The 20,503-nt window shown below is 39.7% G+C and overlaps 1 protein-coding gene across 1 annotated transcript in view; it reads left to right on the top strand.

Moving 5' to 3' along the window:
- The window catches only part of cacna1eb (calcium channel, voltage-dependent, R type, alpha 1E subunit b), a 159,115-nt gene that overhangs the window by 107,485 nt on the left and 31,127 nt on the right, over nt 1-20,503 (top strand). Inside the window, exons 19-26 of the mRNA XM_061920498.1 lie at nt 261-328; nt 433-500; nt 4,470-5,222; nt 9,422-9,639; nt 9,719-9,851; nt 9,920-10,049; nt 18,591-18,650; nt 18,733-18,839. Coding sequence (XP_061776482.1) covers nt 261-328; nt 433-500; nt 4,470-5,222; nt 9,422-9,639; nt 9,719-9,851; nt 9,920-10,049; nt 18,591-18,650; nt 18,733-18,839 — 1,537 coding nt within the window. The remainder of the gene's footprint in view (nt 1-260; nt 329-432; nt 501-4,469; nt 5,223-9,421; nt 9,640-9,718; nt 9,852-9,919; nt 10,050-18,590; nt 18,651-18,732; nt 18,840-20,503) is intronic.

A 20,503-nucleotide genomic window follows, 5' to 3' on the forward strand; every position in this document is an offset into this window, starting at 1 on the left:
GCTGCAGAACTGTATTTGAAATGCCAATAATAAGTGGTACAGCTGCATAATAGTATGCTGCATGTTTTAAATTGTAGGTAGGAGCATCAGGACATGAATGTGCAATAAATGACTGTAGTATATGCTAAAACCTAATTTTATAAGGCAGTCTGCACCAGTTATTGATTGCACACACAGTCTTAGTAGTTTACATGCAATTTGGATCTTAGTGGATCAGACCATAAGTCGTAGAGGTTTTCCTTTCTAATCATCTCTGACAGACACCCTCCTCAACGTCTTCTTGGCTATCGCCGTGGATAATCTGGCCAATGCGCAGGAATTGACGAAGGTTTGATCTCCTCGACATTTTGCTCAACTTTTTTCTACCTTTTTTTTAACAAAATCACGTGTTACTCGTATCAACCAAACAACATACCTGTACATTTTTGTTAGGATGAAGAGGAGGAAGAGGAGTTCTTCAACCAACGGTATGCCCGTGGCAGAGATGGCTTAATATCTGAGTAAGTTAAAGGCTAATGTAAACAAATGACCATGCAGGGATGAGATAACCATGTGGCCTTGCCTAATTTGAGAGATCTATTCTTAGGATCTTGTGTCAAATTGTGCTAGAATGCAGACCTAGAGAGAACAGTTTACCCTATTTTGCAAGCATGTTTTTAAAATGGTGCCTCACTATGAGTCAGCAGAACTGAAAAGAAGGGGATTGAGGCAAGTATAAAAGTCTTACAAAGTATTCCTGTGATTGTTTAGGATTAAAAGTATTACTCAAAAAGCTCCGAAAAGGTTTAATGCCTAATTACCGCCATGAACTTTTGGCCTGGCAATGATCTCTCTAGGGGGAGGAGACACACTTTTTGAATGTGTCTTTGAGTTCTGGATGAAATATCGTGGCCAAAATTGCATAACGACACATTTGAGAAACTCCAAAAATCAAAATTAGTGTCTCATCCGAGCATGGACATGGCTTGCTGAAGGGCTGTATGCATTAGTTCTGCATGTTTTTTACAACAGTATAAGTTCACAATAGACAAAGACATGCACCTGGGGATAGGTTGATTGGCAACACTAAATTGGCCCTAATGTGTGAATGTGAGTGTGAATGTTGTCTGTCTATCTGTGTTGGCCCTGCAATGAGGTGGCGAGTTGTCCAGGGTGTACGCTGCCTTCTGCTCGATTGTAGCTGAGATAGGCGCCAGCGACCCTCGCGACCCCAAAAGGGAATAAGCGGTAGAAAATGGATGGATGGATGGATGGAAGTTCACAATAGTGCTTATATCCATAGCACATCCATATTATTACAACTCATGTACAGAACATGATTAATCGAAAAATTAATGTAAACATTTTTTTTTAAATGATTTCTTATTTACTTTCGTTCTATTTAATTGTTTTGTGTCATTTACTTTAGATATTTCTTTTGTATCTTTTTACTTAAACATCCAATAACCATTCACATATGCACAGATTTTAATTAGGACTCTCAAAAATAACAAAATTATTACATTTATGTCCAATATTGGGTTATTTTGTTAAGTTAATTAAAATTATGCAAACAAGTAATAACATGTGAATAATCCAAATGAAAAAAGTATGATTAATATGATTAAAACAATGAATCATTTGACACCACTGATTTGAGTCTAAATTTATTTAATTAGGACTAATTCTGCATTATAGCAGACAGAAAAGTAAACTTTTTTTTTTCACTTATTTTTCTTTAACTTAATATAGAAAACATATATATTTTAAAGCACACTTCATTGACTTGTATTTGCTTATAATGAAATATAATATCCTAAATGTGTAGCTAATGATATAGTATTATGTGGTGTGCAAAAACAAAACCCCATTTAACTCAAAAATATATACTGATGTGACATATTTGGATGTATTTGATCATTTCTTCTGTGATTTAATGTGTTTTGCTGTTTCCATCATGTTGTCTTGTTTTATGGCTGTTGTAAAGTGACACTGGCCAAAATGTGATGCTTATGGTATCATTGTCATAAAAGCCATATTTTGGACTGTATCACCACTGTTCTGTGTATGTTGTAAAAACTCTGTCTTGTTTTCAAGTAATCACTCATTTATTACATGGACAACAACAGAATCAGAATAACAGTAAGTAAAAACCTGTATGCATCTGTCTTCTCAAATTCTTCCCTCGAACGATTGTTGAGATTATGTTCTTATAGATTTTTTTTTCCACACTATGCTTTTGGTAATCCTGCACTTTTGCCTTTTGTGGTCTTGTGGGTTTTTCACTTATGTCCCAGGTAACCCCATTTTCTTTTTGGATGCAATTTTTAACTTGGAATATTCCACATATTTATATCTTTTTTTGTATTGCAATGATTTTCTGTCATCACTTAAGTAACTTTTCTTTAATTACCAGAAAAGGCCTGACCTTTTTCTGGCACATTTCAGTTGGAACGTTTTATTTTCTTGCATAGCTGTTATGCTACATGAATAGTACTTTTGAATGTTTTCCACCATAAAAGCAATAGTCTGACTTTTTTAAAAATGTGCTTACTTACTTGCTTGCTATTATTTGTAATTAGTGGATAGTACGCTATTTAGCTTAGCAGAGGAAAACAGCTCGCTAATAAACAGCTAGTCAATAAACTCATACTATATATAGGGATGAGCATTGGTAATTTGTCCAAATTGTACCCTGCCTTCTGCCCAAATGCGGTAGAAATGGATGGATGAATACATCTAGGATTTCCTAATTTGGGATTAATATTGGCTATCGTTCCGATATCAGCAAAGAAAATCTGATTATTTCAGCTTGCATCCTGAATCTCTGATATAAGCTTCGGTACAGGCAGTCCTGTAGCGTGTTCACTTGCGCAAAGCTTGACAGCCAGTTAAAATATAAATGTCCTCCTATATGCACATTATGTTGGTCTTCTCTCGTATTTTGGGGAAGTCATTTACAAAAACTAAACATGGTAGGCTAGAATTTATTGTAGCTAGCAGCTACACAACAGCTAAGCACACTATAGCACAGAAGCTATACACATATGTGTCTTCATTTTAACAAACTGTCTACACACACACACATACACACACACATGCTGAGGACGGAGTTTGAAACGCTTCCCCCTGGCCAGCGTTTTCAAAAGTGTGAGTTTTTGAAGAAAAAAGTTTGACCAATGGCTTAGTGACAAATTATAAACAACATGGCAGGCTACTACAGTATGTGAAGTGAAGTGAATTATATTTATATAGCGCTTTTCTCAAGTGACTCAAAGCGCTTTACATAGTGACACCCAATATCTAAGTTACATTTAAACCAGTGTGGGTGGCACTGGGAGCAGGTGGGTAAAGTGTCTTGCCCAAGGACACAACGGCAGTAACTAGGATGGCACAAGCGGGAATCGAACCTGCAACCCTCAAGTTGCTGGCACGGCCACTCTACCAACCGAGCTATGCCGCTAGTAGCAACACAACAGCTGAGGACACAACACCACACAAACTACACGAACATATTAAGTGACCTTAAAACACCACATTTGTCAATATAAACAAGTATCAAACAAATGCACATGTATATTACTCACAAATACAGTCTCCAAGGCAGAAGCAGCATATTGGAAAGTATCCAGTAACCAAAGTGTCCGCATTCTTTGAATTACTGCCTCATAATGAACTTAACAAAATAAATTATTGTGGCCACCAGTTCAAGTTAACAGTTCAAGTCCCAATGATAGTCACACACACATGAGGTGTGGTGAAATTATCCTCTGCATTTGACCCATTCCCATGTTCACCCCATGGGAGGTGAGGGGAGCAGTGAGCAGCAGCGGTGGCCGCGCTCAGGAATCATTTGGTGATTTAACCCCCAATTCCAACCCTTGATGCTGGGTGCCAAGCAGGGAGGTAATGGGTCCCATTTTTAGTCTTTGGTATGACTCGGCCGGGGTTTGAACTCACAACCTTCCAGTCTCAGAGCAGACACTCTGACCAGTTGCCGCCAAAAACAATACAACACTCCACTTGAATTTAAAGACAGCCTTACTCCATTCCAGATTATTATTAATAAATAGGTTAGTGTTTTTCATTACTACCTTTGTTCTCTGTTTGACTAATTTCACTTGATTAAGCCTTTCCTAACATTCCAAACTACAAAATAATAAAAGTATGTATGAGTTGTGCTGGTATTGCATTGGAACAATATTGCGACACCCCTAATTAGTTCACATATTTACAGTCAAATTTAGTTTGGAGATATTTTTCAAAGCAACCAATAATGGAAGTTACTACATATTTAGCCTAGTATAAAACATTTACTTTTGATGCTGAAGCTGGCAAGCTGTTTCCCTCTGTGGCTTTTATGCCGCTCGCCTCTGCTAAGACAAGCTAGCAGTTTAAATTTTGTAGTTTAAGCAGACACGTCAAATTAATCTTTTAAAATCGTCTCGGCTGCCGCCGATCATTGCTAACGTGTCGATTGTGCTCTTCAGTGGCAGAAGGAGACCCTACCTATACAGGAAACGCGCCATCCACCGAGGTCGACCTACCTTCCCCGACGAGGCAGAGGACGCATTAGGTGCCGCGGACGAGCAACCCCTAAGCAGCTCCAACGCCTTTGTCAACCGTCGTGAGAGGAGGAGAAAAGTCAACATGTCTGTGTGGGAACAGCGAGCCAATCAGCTACGCAAACGCCGCCAGATAGCGAGCAGAGAGGAGCTGTTCAGCAACCCCACGGAGGACACCGCTGAAACCTCCAGTGCTCAACAAGTGCCTGCCGTGTCCCCAGAGGCCAGCCCCGGCCGCATACCCGAGTCCCCAATGTCCGTAGGGATGCCCCTGCCTGAGCCTCCGATGTCTATATCCATTCCCATACCCGAACCCCCCACGGCCGAGCCTTTGGTCAACCTCTCCCAGGAGAAACCAAGCGGATCCAACCACCGGACCACAGGTGGGGGCCGGCACAGGATGGCCCGCAAGTTCAGACCCAGTCAGGGGCTGGAAGAAGGGGCAAGGCACCGACGGCACCGACACCGCGAGGCTCGCGCAGAGGCCAAGAGTCTGGACTGTACGCAGACGCCGCATGATCTGCCGCTCATCCAGCGCTCACTCAGTCAGGAGAAGAGGATTCTGGACGAGGGCGAGGAGCAGGAGGAGAAGGACAAAGCTGAGGTGGAAGGCAAAGCAGTGCAGGAACCTGGGTTGTGCATCACGAACCCATATGCAGACGTTGGAGATGATGGAAGGTACAGTAAATCAAATCAAACTTTATTTACATAGCACTGATCATGCACAGGCAAGTGGCAAGCCCAAAGTGCTGTACAAAACAAAACAGAACAAACAACGACATTAGAAGAAGAGAGGAAAGCACACAGACTCATTAACACACATACACACATACAAACTCACACATACAGCACAGTTGACAATAACAAGGCAAAAACTAAAGATGGTATGGCACTGAGGATTTGAGGTAAAACGCCACCTTTGAGGCATCCACACTGGAGAATTACTAAAATTAACATTGTACATATACATATATTTCATTACGTTTTGTACTACATAAATACTTAAACACATACATACATAGGTATATATATATATAAAAATATATATATACTGCGATGAGGTGGCGACTTGTCCAGGGTGTACACCGCCGTCCGCCCGATTGTAGCTTAGATAGGCACCAGCGCCTCCCGTGACCACAAAGGGAATAAGCGCTAGAAAACGGATGTATATATATATATATATATATATATATATATATATATATATATATATATATATATATGTCTTGATTTGATTATCCAGAGAATAGTGCTCGATACCGTGGTAGAGCGCAATACACCTACATATATATATATATATATATATATATATATATATATATATATATACATATATTTAACTTAGATTTATATCGCGCTTTTCTAGACACTTAAAGCGCTCACAGAGAAGTGGGAACTCATCATTCATTCACACCTGGTGGTGGTAAGCTACATCAGTAGCCACAGCTGCCCTGGAGTAGACTGACGGAAGCGTGGCTGCCAGTTTGCACCTACGGCCCCTCCGACTACCACCTATCATTCATTCATCATTCATTCACCAGTGTGAGCGGCACCGGGGGCAAAGGGTGAAGTGTCCTGCCCAAGGACACAACAGCAGCGATTTTTTTGGAAGCAAACCTGCAACCCTCAGGTTTCTGGCCGGCCGCTCTACCCACTACGCCAGGGGTTGGGAACCTTTTTGGCTGAGAGAGCCATTAAAGCCAAATATTTCAAAATGTATTTCAGTGAGAGCCATATCATATTCTTTAACACTGAATACAACTAAATGTGTGCATTTTTGAGTAAGACCAACATTTTTAGAGTATAATAAGTCTTTTATTCTCTTTAATAACATTGTTATTCTGAAGCTAACCAATAATAAATAAAATGTCATGTCTGTTGATCATGTTTTTGTTTGGCCATGTGCTGTTTGTCCTTTGGACTCTTTAAGTTGCTGTTTTTTTCCACTCCCTTGTGTGGTTTCCTTGGTTACTCATTTTGTCCACCTGTCTCTGGTGGACAAAATGCCCGCTCACCTGCTTCCCAAACTCTAATCAGAGGCAGTATTTAAGCTTGTCTTTGCCAGCCAGTCGCCCTGGCGTCAATGTGATCTTTTCTTGCTCTGTGCTGACTTGTTTCATGCCTTGCCATAGTTTCGTGCTTCATGGCATGCCAAGGAAGTTTTGCTTGATTTATGTTCATAGTCTGTTTATGCGTTAGCTTTGTTCCTTAGCCCAAGTTGTACCTCCACTGTGAGCGATTTTTGTTTGTATCTTTTTTTAGTTTAAATTAAATCATGTTTTTACCTAAATGCCATGTCCCGAGTAGTCTGCCTTCTTGGGGGAACGACCCTGCAGCAAGCTGCGACCTCCCCCATCTTGACATAAAATACTTCTTACCATTAATGCGACTTCTTGAACAGGTACGGTAGAAAACAGATGGATGGATTCAAATGCATGAGAATGTTTTCTATATTTTGCACGTTATTTTTAGCGCTGTGATTACCAGCGAAATTATTAATAATTATCGTGTTAAGCAATGTCAGCTAAGATTTATCTGAGAGCCAGATGCAGTCATCAAAAGAGCCACATCTGGCTCTAGAGCCATAGGTTCCCTACCCCTGCACTACGCCATGCCGCCCCGCCCTACATATATATATATATATATATATATATATATATATATATATATATACATATATATATATATATATATATATATATATATATACATATATATATATATATATATATATATAGTGTATATGTATATATGTATATATATGTATATATACTCTGTATGTATGTGTATATATATATATATATATATGTATATATATATATATATATGTATATATATATATATCGAGAGAATGTCAAGAGTGTGCAAAGCAGTCATCAGAGCAGAGTGGATATTTTGAAGAAACTAGAATATAAAACATATTTTCAGTTATTTCACCTTTTTTTGTTTAGTACATAACTCCACATGGTCATTTATAGTTTTGATGCCTTCAGTGACAATCTACATTGTAAACAGTCATGAAAATTTTTTTTTATATGTATATATATATATATATATATATATATATATATATATACATATATATATATATATATATAAACATATATATTCATATATGTATATATATATATATATATATATATATATATATATATATATATATATACATATATATATATACATATATATCCAGTGGCGTCCCACTGGATGTGAATTCTCCCTGCCCACTGGGTGTGAGTTTTCCTTGCCCTTTTGTGGGTTCTTCCGAGGATGTTGTAGTCGTAATGATTTGTGTAGTCCTTTGAGACATTTGTGATTTGGGGCTATATAAATAAACATTGATTGATTGATTGATTGATTGATATATATATATATATATATATATATATATATATATATATATATATATAAAAAGCAACATCCAGTATCCTGCTTTTGTACCCTCCATGTGGGACTTTTACTGCTTGTGAATACACCTTACTGGACCTTTTATAAATAATAGTTAAGGTTTCTGGTACAGTCAAACAAGTTGCGGTCCTAAAATTGCTCCCGTACCACACTTTAGACATCCCTGGTCTAGACTTCTGTATATCTGGTGATAATTTATTGGCTACAATTAGGGATATAACAATAAAAGGTCAAATGATGAACGGTGGTACAACTCCCCATGGTTAGATTTGAATTAAAATGATCATAAAACTGTGATTAATGACAGTAAATGTAATTTCCTGAGTTTGTAAACATTAACAAAAACTACAAAATATATTGTGATAATAAAGACTATAGATCTAACTATTGTAGTATTGACCATATACTAATAATTGACTCGGTATTGTTACTGTCAATATTTGTACCAGTCCTCATTCAAGAGCTCTAGCTTGCGATTAGCACACCTTCCTTCAGTGTATAGTGTAGAATGTTTAACTATTTATTGTCGTCTGGAGATGACACTTTCAAGAATTTCAATGTATTTGCTGCCATGGAGGCGAGAATTACTGACTTAGAAGTGGCTTTGCTGCACTGTGGAGGGGCGTTAGCCGCTCGCAAGAATGCTACATTGCGCTGAGGACATTGCGTTCATTCACTTGTCACTGTCAAATTCGCGGGACCCAGCCAGATTGTGTCATTAACGATAGCCAAATTCATATTACCGCAAAACTTTAAACATACACCAAACTAAACTTGTAAAAACAAATTACTATCTGAGCAACTAAGTTATTCATTTGTGCACATTGAACCTCTCGGCTGTGCTCTTTTAGCAGTGACACCGAGAGATCGATGAATATTCGAAAGAAAAATGACAACAGGAAATGAACTCGCGTGACGTCACAAAAACCGGAAGTGACTCGCCCAAAACCTGTTTTTTTCTTTGTCATTGAAAAAGTCCTAAAGTCTTCACAAATAAAAGGGAAGAAGATAAACATATTCAAGCACTCAAATAAAATGCCTTTTAAGAAGCCAGAACAATATTTCATGTTTTTTTTCTTGCCAAGAATTATATTGTGTATCTATTTATTTGATATATTTTTTAGGAAAAACAGATTTCAGTGTGTATAAATACTTTTTACGCACATTCAACAATACTATGATCATATTTATAACACAATCATTTTGGTCACAATTACCGGGATATAAAGCGGTAAAAATGGATGGATGGATAACTTTTTGATACCGTCCATCCATCCATCCATTTTCTAATGCTTATTCCCTATGGGGTCGCGGGGGGCGCTGGCGCCTATCCCAGCTACAATCGGGCGGAAGGCGGGGTACACCCTGGACAAGTTGCCACCTTATCGCAGGACCGTTACATCTCTAATTACAGTAAATGTCATTCCTAAGTCATTTTCTACCACCCGTGTGTTTCTCACCTTCCTCAGGACGAGTGACATACCGGAGCCTCCTCAATGCCAGCTGCTTCTGGAGTGTCAGAGCGTACCTGTGGAGACGGCCCAGGAGGCTACCGAGTTCACCGTGTGCTCCCTCGAAGCCGAGAACCGCACGGGCTCCCTCCGCCGTGTCAATTCCAACATGGAGGGATGCGTGGCCATTGAGATGTCGTCCGCACAACCCTTGCTGGAGCTCACGCCAACGACAGGTTGTAGTTCAACCGGAGTTTTCTGGTGGGCGCGAGGTCTTTGTCTAACCACGTCCAACGTGACCTTTCTGGGCTTTAGTGAACAGCAAAGAGATGGATGCCTACCAGTGTGAGCCGAGGGACGAAGAAGAAGACACAGAAGAAGAGGAACCTCCCATTGCCCCCAAGCCTGTTGCACCAGATAGCATGTTCCTCTTCAAAGCCTCCAACCCGTAAGATGCCTAAAAGTGCTACTACCTGTATGTTTTGCTGTATTCTCATTTTTCTACGTACTCCACAGTATCAGAAGGGTCTGTCACTACGTTGTTAATATGCGCTACTTTGAGATGAGCATCCTTCTCGTGATTGTGGCCAGTAGCATCGCTCTGGCCGCTGAAGACCCAGTGTGTACCAGCTCAGAAAGAAACAAGGTAAAAAACAAAAAAACATAGACAATGGTTACAATAATTGCTGTAAACGTACAATTACATTTACACAAGGATTCACAGCAAAGTTTTTTGCATCTCTAAATGGCTTCACATGCAGGTGGTCTGGAAACACTGGTGTTTGTATGACATAGCGATGTCACTTTTTTTTTTTTTTTTAAATAAATTGTTGTAGAGGGGGGCAGCACGGCGGTAGAGGGGTTAGTGTGTCTGCCTCACAATACGAAGGTTCTGAGTAGTCTTGGGTTCAATCCCAGGCTCGGGCTCTTTCTGTGTGGAGTTTGCATGTTCTCCCTGTGACTTCGTGGGTTCCCTCCGGGTACTCCGGCTTCATGCACCTGGGGATAGGTTGATTGGCAACACTAAATTGGCCGTAGTGTGTGAATGTGAGTGTGAATGTTGGCTGTCTATCTTTGTTGGCCCTGTGATGAGGTGGCGACTTGTCCAGGGTGTACCCCGCTTTCCGCCCTAATGCAGCTGAGATCGGCTCCAGCGACCCCAGAAGGGACAAGCGGTAGAAAATGGATAGATGGATGGGTTGTAGGCGTTCACATCAATCCAAAGTGTTTTCGAAAACTTCCAAGTTACAGTTATAAAATTGCATTCCTCAGTCTATCATAGTCGTCTACAGTAAATTATCTCCAAATTCCAAGGCTTCCATCCACCATCCACCATATGCATTATTTTTAAGTTGTTACAATGTTGGATACTTTTAAAAGCTGCCAAAAGCATCAAATCATTAGGTTAATTCATTTGGGGTGAACTTGCACGCAGTTTTAAACGCCTCTCTTTGCGGAATTTTGTAGTATGACTACGTTGTGACGTCACCATACTTGCCAACCTTGAGACCTCCAATTCCAGGAGGTGGGGGGCGGGGGGCGTGGTTAAGAGGGGTGGTCGATAATTCACCAACTCTAGTATTTCATATATATATATATATATATGTAGGTGTGGGAAAAAATCACAAGACTACTTCATCTCTACAGAACTGTTTCCCTCAATCATCAGGAGATTTTGATGATTGAGGGAACCCCTCATGAAACAGTTCTGTAGAGATGAAGTAGTCTTGTGATTTTTCCCACACCTACATATTGCGCTCTACCACGGTATCGAGCACTATTCTCTGGATAATCCAATCAAGAGATATATATATATATATATATATATATATATATATATATATATACACATATATATGTATGTATGAAATACTGAATCAGCATAGCCATCTTTGTCTCAGCATAAGATACACCATCAGGTCTCCATTTTGCGAAGTGGGCCATAATACTGCATGGGTTTAGAATGATGCTGCGCTGCGGATGCTTTGTGCTTCGCTGACTGACCGCTCATGGCTGAATATATCCGTTCGGCCGCCGTGTTCAATGGAGTAGTCTGTTCTACAAAATTTACAGGCAACATACCCTTTCCCCCTTCGAACGCTCCTGGATAAACTGAAATTCTTGTTTCCAATCGTTCTGGAACTTGCAAGCATATTTCTTCATTTTGCTCGTCGACGGTGTAATATATTGGGTTGGAGTCAATAACCAGGCGACGTGATGAAGTTACGTCTCTTCGTCTCTTTACTGTGGGCTTCAGAACAGACTCCCTAACGCATGTTCCTTGACTACACTTAAATGTAGAATATATTTACATTCTATTCTATGTACTGTAGATGGCAGTATTGTCCTGTTTAAGAGGGTCACAACATTGAGTCAGGTCTGCATGGAGCTGGAGGCCACGCCCCCTCCAGCTCCGCCGGAATTTCGGGAGATTTTCGGGAGAAAATTAGTCCCGGGAGGTTTTCGGGAGAGGCGCTGAATTTCGGGAGTCTCCCGTAAAATCTGGGAGGGTTGGCAAGTATGGACGTCACAGCGAGGTCGACATTCAGTACAGACCAAAAGTTTGGACACTCCATCTCATTCAATGCGTTTTCTTTATTTTCATGTCTATTTATATTGTAGATTGTCACTGAAGGCATCAGAACTATGAATGAACACATGTGAAGTTATGTACTTAACAAAAAAAGTTGAAATAACTGAAAACGTGTTTTGTATTGTAGTTTCTTCAAAATAGCCACCGTTTGCTCTGATTATTGCTTTGCACACTCTTGGCATTCTCTCGATGAGCTTCAAGCACACCTGTAAAGTGAAAACCATTTCACCTAAAGTGGTTTTCACTTCACAGGTGTCATAGTTGTGACAATCTACAATGTAAATAATCATGAAAATAAAGCAAACGCATTGAAATGAGAAGGTGCGTCCAAACTTTTGGCCTGCTGTACGTATTAAGCTACAAGATTTTCAGCCAGATGGAGAGAAGCACAAAAAATATTAAAATAGGTAAGATAAAGTATTATTATTTTAATCTAATTTGAAATATAATCTTTAAGACATGCATTTAAACAGTGTGCATTTTCAAAAGATAAATTATTAGGACGTTAGGAAAGGATGGGGCGTGGTTTCATTTGCAATCTGGAAACACCTCCACAAAAGAACATCTTGCAAACAGATTTAAAAGACGGGTTGTAAATGTGACTGTGAAGCAAAATTTTAAAACAATGTATATCCAATATATAATATCTAGACAATAAGGAACTGTTTTAAATGTATGTTAAGATCACCACAGGTCCCCTTTAAACTTTGTTCTCCATGTTACGGCCAAAATAACGTTTGGTTTATTTATTTTATTTAATCATTTAAATTAAAAAACTAATCATATTATAAAACAAAGCTTTAAACAAAAATCAAGGCACAGTGTACTGTGGGTTTATTACGCTGTAAATATGAAATTACCTATTGCCTTGTTTTTTTTGCAGTTTTGTTAAATTTGTGTCCCTATTCCAAAGAGCACCTCTTTTTTGTATGAGATTTTCACTTTTTGAGACCCTGGCAACCTTACTCTTTCCACTTTTATACATATTTAAAAATCAGGTAAAACATAAATCAACTGGATTATTCAGTACTTGTGTAACAGTGGTCATCCTGCCTTGTCCATCCCTTCACACACCTGGCTCAAACCAGGGTCCACAACTCCCCAACTGATTCAGAGTTGTTCTTGCAGTGCTAGCTCATTGGCAATCGCTTCTCTTAAGACATTGGGAAGTGAGGTGTACATACAGTAATGTACTGTCACACAGTCACAATACCTGGCATCTGTTACACTAAGGTCTTAAAGGCCTACTGAAATGAGATTTTATTATTCAAACGGGGATAGCAGGTCCATTCTATGTGTCATACTTGATCATTTCGCGATATTGCCATATTTTTGCTGAAAGGATTTAGTAGAGAACATCCACGATAAAGTTTGCACCTTTTGGTCGCTAATAAAAAAGCCTTGCCTTTACCGGAAGTCGCAGACGATGATGTCATCCGTGTGAGGGCTCCTCACATCCTCACATTGTTTATAACGGGAGCCTCCAACAAAAAGAGCTATTTGGACCGAGAAAACGACAATTTCCCCATTAATTTGACCGCTCTGATCCTTAGTAAAGCTTCACCTCCGGGAATTTTAAACAACGAAACACCGTGTGCTTGTGTGGTTAAAGGCTAAAGCTTCCCACCTCCTTCTTTCTACTTTGACTTCTCTATTATTAATTGAAGAAATTGTAAAAGATTCAGCAACACAGATGTCCAGAATACTGTGTAATTGCGCGATGAAAAGAGACGACTTTTAGCCACTAGTGGTGCTGCGCTAATATGTCCCCTCCCACTCGAGTTGTCACGCGCACGCGTCATCATACGCGTCATCATTCCGCGACGTTTTCAACAAGAAACTCCGCGGGGAATTTAAAAATATAATTTAGTAAATTAAACAGGCCATATTGGCATGTGTCGCGATGTTAATATTTCATCATTGATACATAAACTATCAGACTGCGTGGTCGGTAATAGTGGGTTTCAGTAGGCCTTTAACTGTTGACATGATTAAAAAAATAACAGGCAGTGTTTAAAGTAGTGCTGTCAAACAATCAAAATATTTTATATGATTTATCACAGGGTTATAAACATTTTGATTAATAACAATTAGATAGCATTAATAATCAATATTAGCGTGTTTCATTTTGTATGGGCAAAAAAATTGAAGAAATAAGAAAAAATGTATGCACATGTTTATCAAACATGTTCTGTTCTTCTAAACAACAATTCATCCACATTAATGTGGACCTCTCACTCCTTTTGTGTTATTATTTTGGTATTTTAAGCTGAGAGTGATTCAGGGTAAAAAACCTCCTTCCTGCATAGTATGCATAAAACTTGATGTCGATCGACTCTTCCATTATAATTTTTTTGTACTCAAATTTCCCATTGAGGGGGCCAACATACCGATTAGTGTATTTTATTTATATACTCTTTTAGTTCTGCAGCCTGTCACTATAGCGTTAACGGCCCTTATGTTCATGCTCAACAGTAACACTACTTGCACAAACTGCCCAAAATGTATTGCTAAAGATGTTTCCGGGATTTAGAGTGGTACTGCGCTTTATCGAGGTTAATCCAGTATCAAGTTTTTGTGAGATTAATAATGACAATGGAGTAGTCCTTATTAATACTTTAAAGTAATATTTGAATGTTGTTTACTGCCATACAAGTTGGTTAATACGTGTGTGTCTATATAATGAATGAAAAACTAAAACCGGCATTAAAACAAAAGGACTTAGCGTTTTGGCAAAGTGTAGTGTTTAGTATTTAGTGTATTTAGTTGAAAGTAAAGTAAAGTTAAAGTACCAATGATTGTCACACACACTCTTGGTGTGGCGAAATTATTCCCTGCATTTGACCCATCACCCTTGATCACCCCCTGGGAGGTGAGGGGAGCAGTGGGCAGCAGCGGTGCCGCGCCCGGGCATCATTTTTGGTGATTTAAACCCCAATTCCAACCCTTTAGTGTAATTGGGGGCCCTGGGCAGCTTATAGTTAAACATATTATGGCAATCTTGAATCCCACTAGAGTCCATCCATCCATCCATTTTTTACCACTTGTCCCTTACGGGGTACCAGAGGGTGCTGGAGGCTATCTCAGCTGCACACGGACTGAAGGCGGGATAAACCCTAGAGAAGTCGCAACCTCATCTCAGTCCCACTAGAGTCACTAAACAACAACTACAAAACCCAAAACCGGTGAAGTTGGCACGCTGTGTAAACCGCAAAAAAAAAAACAGAATTCAATGATTTGCAAATCCTTTTTAACCTATATTCAATTGAATAGACTGCAAAGACAAGATACTCAACATTCGAACTGGTAAACGTTGCAAATATTAGCTCATTTGGAATTTGATGCCTGCAACATGATTAAAAAAAGCTGGCACAAGTGGCAAAAAGACTGAGAAAGTTGAGGAATTCCCATCAAACACTTATTTGGAACATCCTATGGGTGAACAGGCTAATTAGGCACAGATGGGTGCCATGATTGGGTATAAAAACAGCTTTTATGAAATGCTCAGTCATTCACAAACAAGGATGGGGCTAGGGTCACCACTTAGTGAACAAAGGCGTGAGCAAATTGTCCAACAGTTTAAGAACAACATTTCTCAGCAAGCCATTGCAAGGAATTTAGGAATTTCACCATCTACGGTCCGTAATATAATCAAAAGTTTCAGAGAATCTGGAGAAATCACTGCACGTAAGTGGCAAGGCTGAAAACCAACATTGAATGCCAGTGACTTTCGATTCCTCAGGTGGTACTGCCTCAAAAACTGACATCAGTGTGTTAAGGATATCACCACATTGGCTCAAGAACACTTTAGAAAGCCACTGTCAGTGACTACAGTTCATCGCTACATCTGTAAGTGCAAGTTAAAAACTATGCAAAGCCATTGCCATTATTCAACAACACCCAGAAATGCCGCTGGCTTTGCTGGGGCCCGAGCTCATCTAAAATGGACTGATACAAAGTGGAAAAGTGTTCTGTGGTCTGACGAGTCCACATCTCAAAATGTTTTTAGAAACTGTGGACGTCGTGTCCTGCAGACCAAAGAGGAAAAGAACCATCCGGATTGTTATAGGCGCAAAGTTCAAAATCCAGCATCAGTGATGGTATGGGGGTGTATTAGTGTCCAAGGCATGAGTAACTTACACATCTGTGAAGGCACCATTAAAGGAACATACAGGTTTTGGAGTAACATATGTTGCCATCCAAGCAACGTCTTTTTCATGGTCGCCCCTGCTTATTCGGCGAAACAATGCCAAGCCACAATCTGCACGTGTTACAAGAGAGTGGCTTCGTCGTAAAATAGTGCGGATACTAGACTGGCTTGCCTGTAGTCCAGACCGGTCTCCCATTGAAAATGTTTGGTGCATTATGAAGCATAAAATACGACAACAGAGTGTTGAACAACTTAAGCTGTACATCAAGCAAGAATGGGAAAGAATTCCACCTGAAAAGCTTCAAAAATTGGTTTCCTCAGTTCCAAAACGTTTACAGAGTGTTGTTAAAAGGTAAGGCCATGTAGCACAGTGGTAAAAATTCCACTTTGCCAACTTTTCTGCAATGTGTTGCTGCCATTAAATTCATGCAAAAAAAAAAAAAAGTTTCTCAGTTCGGACATTAAGTATCTTGTCTTTGCAGTAAATTCAATTGAATATAAGTTGAAAAAGATTTGAAAATCATTGTATTCGTTTTTTATTTACGATTTACACAACGTGCCAACATCACTGGTTTTGGGTTTTGTACAATAAAGGTTCTCTCTCTAAGTCGTCCTCAGCCGAAACTTCCATCGCAGCTTCCAGTCATTCCGGTTCTCTTTAGAGCCGGCCAGTGTGTTGGTGCTTTGCACTTCTGCGTTTTTTTGAGTACATCGACAAATGTCACTTTGGGGACGGCCTTGTTACTGGTGCCCGTGTGTAGGTTTCCACTTCACAGCTCCGAGTGTCTTTGGCATCGTCCTGCGAGTCTCATCCCCCTGGCTGCTACTTTGTTGCAGACGCAGAATATTCCAGCATACAAACACAAAAATGACAGCACAACAAAAACACATTGTGCTACACAAAAAGCAACTTCATATAAGCCAGCAGAATTGTCTCTGACCAACTCAAAATACAACATTTCAACATTCAATATTACATTTCTAATGTAAGACCTACCATAGCTCTGGTGACATAGTTAACAACATTTAGTCACATAGGTAAAACGAGATTCTGAAGTGAATCCCTTGAGTTTGAGATCCCTGGTTTAAGAAACTGTCTTTCTAGTAGAGATGCGCGGATAGGCAAGTAAATCATCCGCAACCGCTTCACCAATATCGTCATCCACCCGCCGCCCACCCGAACAAACATTTTATCAGGACCGTACCCACCCGCCCGCCGTCTTTACCACTCAAAGAGCTATTTAAACCTGTTTCACAGAGTAATGAAGTCAATTGGAGCCGCTAACGTTCTCGCGACTATCCAATAGCGTTCATCCTGATGACAATAATATAGGCGGGCTATGAAGCCATTGCCTTAGACATCTTCAACAACATGTATGAGCCAATTGTTGGACGGCAACATGTTGTGTGCTGTTTCCGAAATTACACGTACAAGATTGAAAGGCATACTGGGTGATACAGAGTACACTGATGGTTATGATATAACAACTTTGACACTTACTAATATGCGCCACGCTGTGAAGCCACACCAAACAAGATTGACAAACAAATTTTGAGAGAACATCCTCACAGTAACACAACATAAACGCAACACAACAAATACCCACAATCCTTTGTATCCGTGACATGTGCTGAATATATTTTACACCCCCGCGCCCCCAACCCCACCCACCTTACCGACACACGGGGGGGGGGGGGGGGGGGGGGGTGGTTTGCTGCTAGCGGGCAGTATAAAATAGTCAGGAAGTGTCATGAATACAAAGGATTCTGGGTATTTGTTGTGTTGCGTTTATGTTGTGTTACTGTGAGGATGTTCTCCCGAAATGTGTTTGTCATTCTTAATTGGTGTGGCTTCACAGCGTGGCGCATATTACTAAGAGTGTTAAAATTGTTTATATCACAACCATTAGTGTACTCTGTGTTACCCAGTATGCCTTGCAGTCGTGTGCGTGTTGCCGTGGAAGCCACACACAACATGTTGCTAGACTGACAAGCAGATCGTACATGCGACAAAGCCAATGACTTCATAGCACGCCTTAATACTTATAATCTTGGTGAATGCCAGCAGTCATTCTAGAGAATAAGAGCGTCTCCTATTGTCTTCTTCGCTTTATGACACGGGTCATAATCGGCTCTTTGAATGGCAAAGGATACCGATTCCAGAGCATTATATATCAAATATTTCCGGATGATTCAACCGCCACCCGCCCGAATCTGATTAAAATCAATTTTTTCGTCATGTCAACCGCCCGACCCGCGGTTTATCCACAGACTCCGCGGATGAGACCGCAAACCGCGCATCTCTACCTTCTAGTGTAAAAATAAGTTAACTGCCATATACTACAAATATTGTACCTGCCTTAAATTTGGATGGCGGAACATCATAAATCGTTTTTTGTACAAACGCCGACTAATATGTTCTCTTTTCATGCTTTCTAACCAAGGTCCTCCGTTATTTTGATTACGTCTTTACCGGAGTGTTCACCTTTGAAATGATCATCAAGGTAGGCACCGAACAACATTTCCTGTGAAAACACCCTCACCACCTGACTCACAATGCGTCTTTGCGTTACCGCTCCTCCAAAGATGATCGACCAGGGCCTCATCTTGCACGACGGCTCCTATTTCCGAGACATGTGGAACCTCCTGGACTTCATTGTGGTGGTGGGAGCGCTCATTGCCTTTGCTCTGACGTGAGTCACTGTATATTGCTGCTCGCCCCGTGACTAACACAGTGACTCACTGCACTAATCGTCAGTGATCACGCACTGTGGGTATACATCACTCTTTACAGGACAAAGGTGCACCAGTGCAGTATCCTTGAACTCAGCAGAGGAAGCGCAAAGTTGCACTTCTGTCAAATTTTGATTGTGTAATTATTTATGTCGTCTATAAGTCCTGACAAATAACTTTATGAACTTTTGTGTTGTAACGCTACAGCAGATGCTGATTTTTCTCTGTTGTGACTTTATAACTGTGTCTCTCTTCTTATGCCTCGCAACCTCTTTTTTTTCTCTGTTGTTCCTGTGGATTTTGTCTCTGTGGGGGCACCCAGGAATGTGATGGGGTAAACATTTAATTAAGTCACACTAAGCACTTACTGTCATGTGCCTGTTTTTGTTTGTGTCACATTTTGTGTATTTTTTGTTGTTATTGCATCGTCTCGAATATCATCCAGCTGTCTCATACACCGACTTTATTAGGTACACCTGCACACTCTATCAATTTATCAATATGTGGATTTAGGTGATTGTAGTTTGCACTGTTGTTAATATTCTGCCCCTCTTATGTGCATAAGTAAGGTAATCAAACTTACGAGCATAATCAGTTCTGATGGCGCTCTCAACATCAACATTTCCCAATGAAATGGATTTATAATTAATTGCAATTAAAAATAAATTTAATCTGTGCTCACCACCCTCAAAACAGCACAATTTTAACATGTAAGATGACTTTGAAAAAATAGAAGAAACTTTTAGATGACAAATATTGTGTGAAAAACAATACAATAGGATATACTACTTACAACTAAGGTAGTTTTATAAAGTAATGTAATAATAATGTACAGCATTTACCTTTAAGAACAAACTTATACAATATCTCCTTTCAGCTGCTTCTCTTTTTAACACACCATCAGCAGCTTTTCCATATTTTCATGGATTAATGTCTGCCATTTGGATATTATTTTTACATTCTTGACATTCTTGGCTGGTGTTAGACTCATTCTGCTTCAGTATGGTGTAGACTGGCAGTTGTACTTTCTAATTGCATCGCCAAGTTGGTGACACGCCCAGTCACGTTTTTGATTATTTCATTCTTTAATTCAATTAATATTATCTTCTTCTTCTTCTCAGCATTGTCCTTCACACTCACTTGCTTCCATCCCATGCTTGAAAAATCTAAGTTATGTCAAACTCTAACTATAAGTTAATATTAGCGAGTAAGACCGAATGTTTTGGTCGGATTTAACAACGTTCACTGTAACATTTGCTATGTCAGCTAATGGCAGGGATGCTTGTAACTAAAATGTTTACTTTCAAATTAAAGCATAACAATTAGCCGAGAGACAGCTCTTATCTGCAATAAACCTTAAATTGGGGTACTTTTATGTTGAGGTACCACTGTATTATAAAGACCTCTCTGTATGATGCAAAGTAGTTTTACACCTCTGCAAACTACAACCACAATACTAAACTCAGAGACGAGGAGTATTATCTTTGTAAATGCCGACCATACACATTATATTGTGCAAGTGTGACTGTTAAAGGAGAATATTTCGTCACAAGTTTCTTTTCTCCCCAGAAATTACTTCATTACACTGATTATTTACTTTATTTTGTAGAATTAGATCATTTTA

Source organism: Nerophis ophidion, linkage group LG14 (genome assembly GCF_033978795.1).
Source record: "Nerophis ophidion isolate RoL-2023_Sa linkage group LG14, RoL_Noph_v1.0, whole genome shotgun sequence".
Taxonomy (NCBI): domain Eukaryota; kingdom Metazoa; phylum Chordata; class Actinopteri; order Syngnathiformes; family Syngnathidae; genus Nerophis; species Nerophis ophidion.